This window comes from Neodiprion pinetum, chromosome 1 (assembly GCF_021155775.2).
Source record: "Neodiprion pinetum isolate iyNeoPine1 chromosome 1, iyNeoPine1.2, whole genome shotgun sequence".
Lineage (NCBI taxonomy): Eukaryota > Metazoa > Arthropoda > Insecta > Hymenoptera > Diprionidae > Neodiprion > Neodiprion pinetum.
This window is the reverse complement of record NC_060232.1, coordinates 37,435,698-37,447,865: the sequence shown is the minus strand read 5'-3', so window position 1 is coordinate 37,447,865 and position 12,168 is coordinate 37,435,698. Positions and strand designations below refer to the sequence as shown.

At 35.6% G+C, this 12,168-nt stretch overlaps 1 protein-coding gene across 7 annotated transcripts; it reads left to right on the top strand.

Annotated features, from left to right (window-relative positions):
* The first annotated feature begins 501 nt into the window (after positions 1 to 501).
* LOC124214464 (clumping factor B-like) lies at positions 502 to 11,930 on the top strand. 7 transcript variants are annotated; one of them, XM_046616785.2, is made up of 12 exons: positions 502 to 849; positions 977 to 1,011; positions 3,819 to 3,858; positions 4,020 to 4,185; positions 5,071 to 5,225; positions 5,389 to 5,481; positions 5,897 to 6,040; positions 6,546 to 6,728; positions 7,271 to 7,486; positions 7,621 to 7,810; positions 8,059 to 8,178; positions 8,249 to 8,488. In XM_046616785.2, exons 3-12 carry the CDS (start codon positions 3,826 to 3,828, stop codon positions 8,380 to 8,382), a joined length of 1,434 nt encoding a protein of 477 aa, XP_046472741.1. In that variant the 5' UTR covers positions 502 to 849; positions 977 to 1,011; positions 3,819 to 3,825; the 3' UTR covers positions 8,383 to 8,488. The 7 variants fall into 7 exon arrangements, with proteins under 7 accessions (XP_046472741.1, XP_046472760.1, XP_046472751.1 ...); XM_046616804.2 differs by lacking the exon at positions 8,249 to 8,488 and adding an exon at positions 8,508 to 11,930 and having other exon boundaries at positions 504 to 849; XM_046616795.2 differs by lacking the exon at positions 8,249 to 8,488 and adding an exon at positions 8,508 to 11,930 and having other exon boundaries at positions 505 to 849; positions 8,056 to 8,178.
* Positions 11,931 to 12,168: the final 238 nt, after the last annotated feature.

Below are 12,168 nucleotides of genomic sequence, written 5' to 3'. Positions count from 1 at the left end.
ATTCGAAACGTAGATGTAGAAGAGGCAATCATGCGGGCGAATTGTTCATCCTCGAGATAACTGGTCTTATACGATCATGTGGGTACCGTCGATGAAGAGTGACCGAAAGCCATATACTTGTTAGACGGTGCGGCGACGGGGCAAACAGAGCGCCGGAATTCTTGGACTGATCTCTCGTAATTGCCGATGTGCGGTATAGCTAGTGAAAATTATATTAAATGCCATTCATTGGCTGCATGTATGGATGTGTAACAACGTGTATGTACGTACACGGTGCGCAAACAGTAAACACAATGAGATGATGCTGCTGCTGCTGTTGCTGCTGCTTCTGCTTCTTCTGCAGCGGCGGAGAGATATATACGCATGCATGTATGTAGAAACATACGTACAGCGGGAATATGTATATATCGTTTCAAAAAACATCGAGACGCCGTTACGGTCCTGCGATACGATTGGTCAAAGGTCTTCGAAGCAGTTACAGAGCGACACACGACGCTAGTTTTGTCTCTCCCATTCAACGACGCGATTGTCTACCGTCGCCTCTACGTATGTTTCCTCCTAACGACGGAGAGTGCCGGTTTTAAATCTTCTAACCATCTTCGTAATACGCAGGACCGATGTTACTTTTTTTTTTTTTATTTTGATTAAGGAACCGCGACAATAAATTTGTATATTAGAAGGAAAAAGTAAAAGATACGCGTTATACGCAGCTACAGGTGTACTTTGCCGGCTCTCCGTTTCAAATGGGACGAATAACTTACATAAGTATAATGTAGAATAATTGTTGCCCGAATCTGCAATACTCTTCGATGTCCAACACCTGGACGCGTTAATATTGATCGTTTATTGGTACAGATTCGTTGTTTAATGATACAATCTGCAGCCGGCTAAAAATCGAGGCGCGAAAGCTCTGCAGTTTGTTTTTTTCATTTTCTTTTATTTGTTTATTTTTTTTTTTTTTTACACATCGATTCAGGAGCAAAACAATTCGATCACTTCGAACGATTTAAGGTATGTAACAAAGTTTTCTAATATCTCGTATATCTGACCTCGATATTTGTAATTCCCTTTTCGTTAGTCGAATGAGAAATTCGAAAAATATATTTTTGAAATAAGTCTGGAATGTAGAGAAAATACCGTAGCTTTATAAAACGAAAATATTCAACGCGGCATCGTCGGTCGGGCGTTTCTTAATTAAGTTTTGAAATTCGAGCGAGTAGAGAACGGCCGGTGAAAAAAAAAACCTTGAGTATACGAATTTTGTCTCGATGTGTGAGAAACGTTTTCTGTTTACGTTTGCGCTAATCCTTAGAGTTCGCATGTTCCTCGTATTGTACATGGAACGATTCACCTGTCGCTCACCTCTTCGCGCGCTCGTTTCTTCGAACCAACTTTGAGACAACTTCCGGGCCGCGAACGTCGTCCACCACCTTCGATTGTAAACACATACGAGGTACGATTATTAACAGTGAATAATAAATGTATCCGTTTCGTTTCTATATCCCAATAGCTATCGCGTCTCGACAATTCGAGGTACGAAATTATCGTTAATGGGAAGTTATTTTCAGAGCTTGTGACAGGTAAAATGTTGAGATATGGATGTGAGAATTATACTTCATCAATTAGCCTAGGTCAGCTCTTCAAAGTTTAGAAAAATAATGGACACCGTTAGTGTTTGTCGGTTCTACTTATTTATACGATCGAAATTAAATGCTGGCTGTGTATAAAATCAACGTGACCGCCGTTGATTGATAATACGCTTGCAATTTCATGCCGGCTCAAAGATCGTTTGCGCCTATCACGCCGTGCATCGTAATAATTCGCATCGGAGTAAAAATAATAATAATAATAGTAATAATTATGATAATAAATTTAAAAAAATTAAGACCGCCGAGACGGTAGAAACTTATTTCACTTCTCTGACGAACGGTTCAGATCTGTCGATTACACATACGTTATGATTAATTGAACTTGAAATCCTAAGGGGATACTGTAGTTCGTTCTTACCGACTGCTTTAAATGTTAGAAAATTCAAATTCTACATGCAATTATGAATCAAAAGCCACTAATAAATTTTTGTGTAGCACAAAACCGATATATATTGCTGTGTTTTTGTTCGGTATTTCGGCCGTTATGTCCTTTTTTGCATTGCGATGCATACCGTCCGATAATAGCCGAAACATAAGACGTTTGACGCGGTCGGTAAGGAGGAACTGTAGGATCCCCTTAAGTCGTGCTAATCGCGTGCTAATTACGAAAAACGTATGACACGCACGTGGTCAACGAGTCGATGGTGATCTATCACGAAACAGATAATCTTCGCCGTAGTAAAAATATGTTGATTGTATGTGAAATACAAAGTGAATCGTTGTATCATGACCGTAAAACATTTTTGACCATAAAAAATTATCGTAAATTGAGTAAACCTTTAATTGATAATTGCGCAATGATACGTAGTCGAGAAAGAGTATATATAGTGTCGTATTTAAGATTAGTATGAAACCGTAAAATCAAATGAAGAATAAAAATCGAGAAAGTGTGAGTGTTAAGCATCGGAGAGATAATTTACAAGCTCACATAAATCGTGCTCAACAATTCGTGACCAATCCGTAATCGAAAATGAAAAATAATAAGAACAAAAATTGGATAAATAAAAGGCAATATTTGGAACGGATACGAAACTTGGCGTAGAGAAGAAACAAGGTTTAAAATAGAGTTTTCGAATTCCTTTTCGGTTTGAATAATTTTCGAGGATTTGTATGAACGTTCGTATCAATGCCTGCGAAAATTTTCGAGAAACTTTTATTGTCCACCGCGCACTGAACGTAAGTTATAAATATACAATGAAGAAAGTTGTACTCCGATAATTGGTATCGGAAAGTCGTGACCTCGGGGTATCGCTGCTCTGTAAGAAGATTCCCTCGTATGCCGCTTACGTGTGTTTATATTTATGTACCGTTGACGAACATACATGTATCATCCATGCACTTCGTTTATAACTTGGCGAGCTAGCCGCAAATCTAGCCACACACGATTCAGGGATACTTAATGCTGCTGCTGCATGCTACCGAGTTTGCGACGGTGTGATTTACGATAAAAATCACAAACAGGTCTCTTCGGGTCTCGTGTTGCGAAACACCAGGTCTCGCAGACCGCAAGATGGTTGGCCGCATCAATTTTTTTAATTTCCTCTTCTCCCTCGTCGCGTAGAAATTGGTCCATTTTCAGCGTTGATCCTTTTTTTATTTTTCTCTTATTCACGTACTCCGTTATCGTGCAGGTCGTTCGTTTATTAATCAATCATTTTTCAAGGTGAAATACACCCTCGATATCTCATCGTTGGGGTTGAAAGCGGGTAAAGATTTGAGAGGGAGATTTTGATCAAACTGTTTGATGGTTTTTTCTTGTTTTATTTTTCAATCCTTTTTTTTTTTTTTTAACGATCTTAGATGTATGTATCCGTTCGTGCAATATTCTTATTTATCGGGGTGTATCGGTATTTCTTGACTTTGTTATTCCATGCATATTCTGTCGATTCACAACGAAAGTTTTATACATATATGTACTCATTATCGAAATGTACGAAAAAACAAGAAATGAAATGCTTTAATCTGGTCATCAATTCTTTTTTTTTATACGGTTTATTTATACTAGCATTAGACTTGCTGACAAGATTGTTACTAATTGGGTGCGATAAAATAAACGAGAAAGCGTCGGAAGACCCAGAAATTCAAATTCTAATTATTACGAAAATAATTATTTACGTATAATCTGTAAATTACCGATCGTTGCTCTATTTCTCTTTCACGTGTTTTCAGACTGATAATGAGCGTGGAAAATACAAAAACTTCAAAAACGGTGAGTTTTTCATAATTAACGACAGGTCATTTAGTGTAATCAACATAATTACAGACACTTGAATTTTACAAGTTAGTTTTCTCGTCGACTCGATGATAAAGCATGAATATAATTAAAATTTTCCACACACCAGAGTAATTTCTATTGAAACTTGATTCTAGATGACCGGAAAAATTGGGGAAAAGCTCGGCGATATCGTGGTTGCTGGTGCCGAAGCTGCGGCTCAAATTTCTGTTGGCCAAGGAATCCTCAGAGTTACCGATCGCTTGCTGTGGATCGTTGAAAAATCGGCACAATGGAGTCTACCGGTCCAGGAAATCAATTCCGGTACGTAATTATTGTCTGCATCGATTTAAGGCGGCTGGTTGGCCGAAAATCGATGTGTTTTATTAACTTGATTACGACGTAGTCGCACATCGGGTGTTTATTTAATTGTTATATTCGTAAGATACGAAGATCTCGTTAAAAGTAGAAGAATAGGAAATTATGAGATTGCTAACTATAGTTTGAAAATTATTGAAAATCTAATAAATTTATTCAATTTCACTTTACAATGGCTTATTCCATTCGGAAGACTATTCTCTGCAAATTCACCAGAATAAATTTTCTTTATTTTTCACTTGGCAATTCAACATTGCCATTTGTTCACCGTATTCAATATCGGTGCAATGTTGTAAAATTCAATATTCAACAATACCGAGATGATGGAAAATAGAAATCTGTTTTGGCGATTTTGTAGAAATTAGTACTTTGAATAAAATTAGCCGTTTTAGAGTGAAGTCGAATGAATCTACTACGTTTTTAACTATTTTGAAGCGATTTGAAAGAAAACATCGATATATATGCTTTTGTTTATAATTTCAGTGTTTTCTGTTTTTGTAATTCCAAAGGAATCATTTTAGCTTGTGAATATAACGACTTGATAAATACTCAGTGTACGACTGTCTCGTCTTCTAATTGATAAATGGTACCGATGTTTGTGCGAACCAACCCCCCTGAATCAACGAAATAAGGGAAAACTTGAGTTCTCACATCTACTGTTGATCTGGCCAAGAGTATTACTGTTTTTACTAATTCATATTTCAGTGATGCATAGTTTTTTTTTTTTTTACGCAAAGTCAAATTTTAATACACCATACTTGTCATGCATATCAACCGGCATATCTCGTTCCTCATTTTGGGATGTCTATAATAACGTATAAACATTTTCAGAAGAGAATGGCAAAACCTTTGGAACTATAGAACTTGTGCGTCCGTTGCCCTGGATATTTTTCCTGCCAAGTTTGATAATGCTGCGAGTTGTTAGACTCAGCGTAAACGTTGGTGCCGCCGTTCTTGGCTATCCTAAGCTACAGGCAACTGGGATGGTCAGTTTCGCTTTATAATATATGATAATTATTCATAACTTATGTACAATATGCGTCGGGAATTTTTGAAATGCATGATTGAAACAAAACTAGAAATCCTGCAATACACCAACAAACCATACCATGTATTCATTTTTTTAAAGTTGATTTCTGGTTGTTACAGGTGAAGATAATTCAGAAGGGACGCCGACGTCTTCGCGCGATAAAATTAAGCGGCATGAGGAATATGAGATCTCGGAGGGTTTCAGCGAAGAAGGTAAGAATACGGATTTCCACTTCCATTTGTATGTAAACCTAGTCGCCATCATCTTCCTGTTTGTGTGGATCATGAATCTGCTGTTGTTAGCATAACTTTGTCTTGCGCGTTATTGGCGGGATATATGTATGTATGCATGTCTATACAGGTATGCAGAGTCTGTAAAAAGTTGTTTTATTTGTGAGATTTTCTTTAAGATAGAACCTAAAATTTGTATTTCATTCAATTTGTACAAAATCAGAAGAAAATTGCAAATTCTCAATCGCTAATCCAAACAATACCCGATCAACGATTTGTTTTTACTTTAAAATTCTTCTACAAGAGAGCCTTTTGTCTTGCATTCCTTGAGTTCTGTCTGCGCCACAGAATGCTCCAAATAAATTGTGTAATTGTGATGGTAATGCGAAATCTATAGGAGGAGGAATTGAACGAAGCTAAAAGGAGCCTCGTTAGTTCGATGCTCTCCACTCTTTCGGCATTGTCCTGCTTGGAAGCTTCCCGAAGAACTCCTTCGCCTCCGCCGACTAAAGTTTATGTCCAATCCAGTGAGCCAGATGCAGTGAGTACAGGCGGTGAAACCTGATAGAACTTACTTCAATAAAATAAGACTTGCACTGTAGAAACTAGTGGCCAATAGAAAAATGTTTATTTTTTATTCGAGGAACCTTATGAGATGTTACTATATAATTTTTCAAATGGTAATTCTTATATTATTGCGGCATATCGAAATTTCCACTTGATAACTCATCAGTTTTGGTTAGTAGAGCTAATTGTCTGTCATTTGTAGTAGTAAGCACATATATTGTCCGTTAAACAATACGATATGTCCTTTGAATGTATAAATCACGTTTCTTATCCGACAAGTGATGAGGCGTCATTTCAATAAGCATTTTTGGAAGCAAAGTGGAATACTTTAAGAATTTTTAAATTACCTATTTGGCAAAGCAAAAGATGTTTTGCAATGCATTAACATAATCTGGGCTTCAAGACAAGCGATACATTATTCTCTTGCTGTCCAAGATCTATTGTTGCTGATGAAATCAATTTCTAGTCTCTCTTTGCAGACCCCAACACCGGAGGAACAGTCAATGACCGAATCTGCCAACTCTCACGTTGAATCGAAGCGGAAATATTCACAGGTTACCGAACCCAACGATAGTTCTGAAGATTCCGAAGAAGAATCAACGCAAGCGCAGCTTGCCAGATTAGCGGCCGAAGACAGTGAGGCCGATGATGAGGACTTTGATGTAAGTTTTCAGTATTTTTATAAACCTGTCGATTTTCATTCTTACCTCTGTGCGCAAGTTTTCAGAACAAAAAAAAATTGTTGCCGCTGTTTATTTGAAATAACAATGATAACGTCACCTTACTGTTTTTTCCCCTATTATACATGTGTTATTGTTAATTCATTATCGACCAGCGTTACAAATCATACGTTATATCTAGACTTTGGCTCATGTCTGCCTTACACATTTAAAGTACTAATATTACATGTAAAGAAAATCCTCACACTAAATCATGAAATATTGTTCCATATCACTCATGAATGGTCCTTGAGACTTGACCTGAAGTTAGCTGACTGATAGCCTTTAATTTTTTCACATTTTTTCTGTCATACGCTACTCGAATATTTATAAATATTATTACGAGTTATTATAATTTTAAACTATAAAATTACCAGTATTAGTTTCCAGTTGTGATGCACTGTATTTTTCTCTCTTGGTATCTGAATTGTTTTTTGTCTTCAGCTTCATAAAGTCGTGATTTTAACTTTGTTTTTTTTTTTCAGCCTACTAAAGAAGAATTGGCAACTTCTGAGAGCTCCAGTTCCGAGGAAGACGATGGTGATTATCTAAGTGAGTCAGAAATCAACGATCTTCGCCTTGCCTCCCATTTGAGCCCCGGAATAGTCATCAAAGATGTAATCACTGAAGAATTGGAACCGGAACCAGAAACAACAGTAGATGATGAAATAGGCACAAACGAAATGTTGGTTTCTGTAAACGTAAGAGTTTTCAAGTTGTATATTAGTGATCTAATATTACATACATTTCTCTGTTTCTTATTTTTCATTGATTAATCAGTTAAATTTGAGAAATTTTAAAAGAAAAAAATAATTTTTTTGTGCCCTATGTGCAGAAAATGACCGAAGAAAAATCCCTGGTCACGTTAGAAGCAGCAGCAAAAACTGAAAATGATAACCAGCCGCGTGATTCACATATACCCGTTACACCTGGGCAAGACGAAATAGTTTCGGGAAATTTTTATTCTCCGATCAACTCGCAAAGTGATTCTATTGGAGATTACACATCCCCTGAATCGAATGATTGTAAGTCTCGTTTTTCCTCCTATTGCTGGTTTTTGATCAAGAAAAAATGATTTTTCGAACACACAATGGGAAGAACGTAGACTTTGTAAATAGAATTTATTAGCAGCTATTCTATTAGCTTCGTGTCTTAGAATAGAATGGATTCTAAAGCAATGAAAAATTGAAAGCTGTTTTAGTACGTCTTCATCATCACGTGTTCATTATGTTACAAAATAAAAAATTTTCAATTTTTTGTCCCAATCCAGCAGCAAAGCAGCAAAGTGATATAAGCGAGCAGTTCAATGACGTGTCAGATCAGAGCAAAACCGACATAGAAACGCACTTTGATAACGGAGATTCGAACGTTAGTGAATCATCGACAATTTCAGGTACGTTTGAAACGATTTCAATCCAATTTATACTACCAGTTATACCCTGTACTGTGTTTTATTTCAGTAGACTGGCAGTTGGATAGCTCTCTCTTCTCGCACGGAAACTTGATCTTAGCCTGTTTTTTTCTCATACTCTCAATTTTCTTGTGCCACTCATTTTTCACGAAAATGTCATTCGCCTTTCGTTTTATTGGCCATTGAATTTTTCGAGTCGAATAAAGCAACAATAATGCAGATATTGCTCGACTGTTATTTACTGTCCTTGAATCAATTGAGGAAAAAAAAGTGTATAGAATTGGCGATTAAAAAAGATTTCTTGACATCAGGAAATTCTCCAGAGGGGACTACCACGAACGGTACCAAGCACCAGAAACGAAGTAATGCCACTGGTAAATCTCACCACAAGGGAAAGCATGCCAGCTTGTCACACCGCAAGAAAAAATGAGCTGAAACGAAGAACATATTCAACGTATGGACTATACTAACGGAAGTGCGCCGTTGGGCATTGCATAATTCTTTCTTAAACCGTCAATGGGTATTCCGATCAAATAATAAATCAAAAAAAATTTTTAAAACAAAAAATAATTATATATGAAAGAAAGCACAAAAAGAAAAAGAAAGAAAAGAATTGCTGAAGAGAAAAAACAGATAATATTGCTACTCACGATCCACGTTGTTTAGTGATACATGTTTACCGCAAAATCGTACCTTACCACACCTAGACTTATGTAACGTGTCATAAAAATTGCAAGGGCGCAATTGAATCGCGAGAAGAAATGGTTTACTCTTAATTTAACAATTGAATTTGTATCGTGGTAATTTTAAGAGAATGGTCTGAAGCAGTGCATGATCATGGTTATCTTACATCTTTATCTTATTCTATCTTTTTATTGTTACATGTTATATTATTATTGTTAATTTTTGCGCGAAGTCGACACCGATGTGTGACCTGACTTTTCAATTATTTTTTCACGTCCAGTAATTCAACACTGGTATGAAAGTGATGTGATTTTTTTGCAATCTCGTATGCAAAAAAACAAGAAACATTTGTTCTTTCAGAGCTTATGAGAAATTCGTTTTGAGAGAGCTGACGTTGCATTCAACCATGCCCGTTGAATTTCAAAACCATTTTCGCGTAAAAATTGGTTATCCCGTATACACGGGATGAGTTCGAGCTTCATTGATCCTTGAGTCTGATTGACTTTCATTGTTCACTAGGTTAATATCACAAAAGTGAGAGGAAAAGAATTTTCGGAATATCGAATATACTTATCACCAAAGAGGATAGATTATTGTAACCCCAATTCCAATACGATGAAATAATTTTTTAATGCTTATTTCACATCAGGCTGTTTGGTAATTTTGTCGCTGGTCGAAAATGAGTGCAAAAAAGGGAGAGCAAAAGTCAGAAAAAATAAATCTGTAAAATGAGTGATTACCAATGACTGGATAATAACGATTGATATTTCAAGGCAAAATTCCAGTAAATATTTGACTTGACCGATGTAAATATATTTAATTCAATATTTCCTTATTCATTTTTTCATCTTGATAATAGTTATCAAAGTGCGTGTCTTCACCTTTGAATTCATCTCAAAGGTTCGTGACCAATCCACCGAATTAACAGTCATTCATTCGTTTACCTATTTTATTTTTTTCCTTCGTTTCGTTCAGTTTTTTTTTCCACTAAGTGCCTTCATTTCAATTCCACACTGGGATATTTTTATATACTATATGTGGCAGTCTATCCGGAAATTGATCTACCAAAAAGTTTTTTTTTTTAACTGTTCCCATATGGGAAGTTAAGCCGTAGGTGCAGAAATATTTTCAAAGCGAGTAAACAATTTGCATTATAATATACTATAACCATTATTTTCGGCACTTTTGGCAATACTAATGTGTATCGGCGACTTAAGCTAAATGTCTAATTCGAACTTACAAAAAATATATACGGACAAATATTTTATACTGAGTAATATTTATTAATTGCGCAGCACATGTACGTCGTGAATATATGAATCTAATAACGCTAATAATAATAATAATGGTGGTTTATGTCTATAACTTTAATATATATTGTTTACGTGAAAAATAAATCTAAATTACATGTCTACAATTAAGTTAGTAGAAAAGATAAATGAATAAATAACTCCTCAAACTTTTCTGCAAACTTCTGTAAGTTTCTGAATTTCTACGACTCAGGGTTCGTACGCGCAGGGAAAATCGGAAAAACTCAGGGAATTTCTTGCAGCAGGGAAAAGTCAGGGAATTTATATAATAAGACTGGAATTTTGAGTTTGTCGAAGAAATACACTCGTTTTTGTACAAAGTACAAACGATCTTGAGGAAAAAAAATTGCACTTAAAATTTTGTTTCGTTGCATCGCTTCATACTTTTTACGTATATTTAATTACGTACATACTTAATACCAAACCTTCTTTCGTTTTTTTCTTACGGAAAATTCCAGGATGTTTGTAAACTGATAGTTATACAGTAAGATAGTTAATAGATAATATTGAAGGTATTAGTATTAACGTGTAAAAAAAAGTATTGTCTTTAATCAGCGGTATATTTCTTGAAAGGTTAATGGAAAAATCCTTTTTTCAGGATAAAATACCTGGAAAAGTCCGGGGATTTCAGTTTCCCATACCGTGCGAACCCTGGACACGTGCGATTTGCCCATTTTTGTGAATTCGAAAACATGAATTAATCACAGTGTTACTCACTAGTTGTATCTGTTGGTTGACGCGATGTATGACCGAATCTATTGAAATTTCCTTGATTAAATTGAATTTGTTAAATTCATTTCAAAATCAATAAATTTTCACAAAGAGATTTCAGAGTCTTGACGAAGAAACGTAGGAAAATCCGGAACAACTCCGAGAACGTTGACGAATAATGAAGGAAAATTGTTGATAAAGAATGTTGAGATTTTTACCAGAAAACCTCGTTGAAAAATGGCTAAAAATTTGTATTCTTTCTATCTATCTATCTATCTATCTATCTATCTATTTAAACGCTGCTGTGTAATTTTTACAAAATCTATAAGTTTTCACCACAACATTCAATCACTTTACACTTTACAGATTTTCCAATCCAAAGTGCAAGTTCATCGATCTTAAAATCATAACATCGTTTATGATCATACGATATGTATTATTGTTTACCGATTGGATGATTTAAAATTTTTTATGCCTGAATATATGTAACCTGCAGCGCTTGAAACTTGCAGACAAAACTCCCGAATTACGAGACCCGCAATACAGTCATGAGAATCATGGCTGTGCAACAAGGAGTCGCAAAATGAATTCGTTCTATCGACAGAAAATGAATAAAAATCAATACAGTAAGGTCACATAAAGAAAAACATTTACAATTAGAAGACAAGATTGTGGGCCTCTTTTTATGAGAAACAATGGGTATAAAAATTACATAACAATTTCATTCCTTCGTTATTTATTAATTTTTTTTTTTGCAAGTACAAGTTCCGTGCAACAATTGTTTGATTCATAAAATAATCCGTAGGAGTAAAATAAGATCAGTTTCATTATGTGGTATTCAATGATATTGTATGTATTTTCAACTCTAAAGAGTAGTAAATTTATTCGTATTTCTTACTCGCATTGTGTCGCTCAGCCGAAGAGCTCGGTAGAATATGAGTAGGTATATAGTTAATATAATTGACTGCCTACACGCCTTGGTCCCTCAATTAAGAAGTTCAGTGTCACTGTAATAATTGTTCGCCTCGGTACATGGAAGAAAAATAACTGCCAGTCCGTAATTGGACCGTCTATTATACGGTCATTCCTTAATACTTATTCTAGTACATTGGAATAATATTGCTCTACACTGTTTTTACATTCAGAGAATGTGCAAAATTGTAATACGGTTACATTTTGTTTTGGAAATCTACGGGCGATGCTAAAAAGTGCTAATCGTTATCACTGACATGATGCTATGCGAAAGTATAATAGTTAGTCGTCGGAT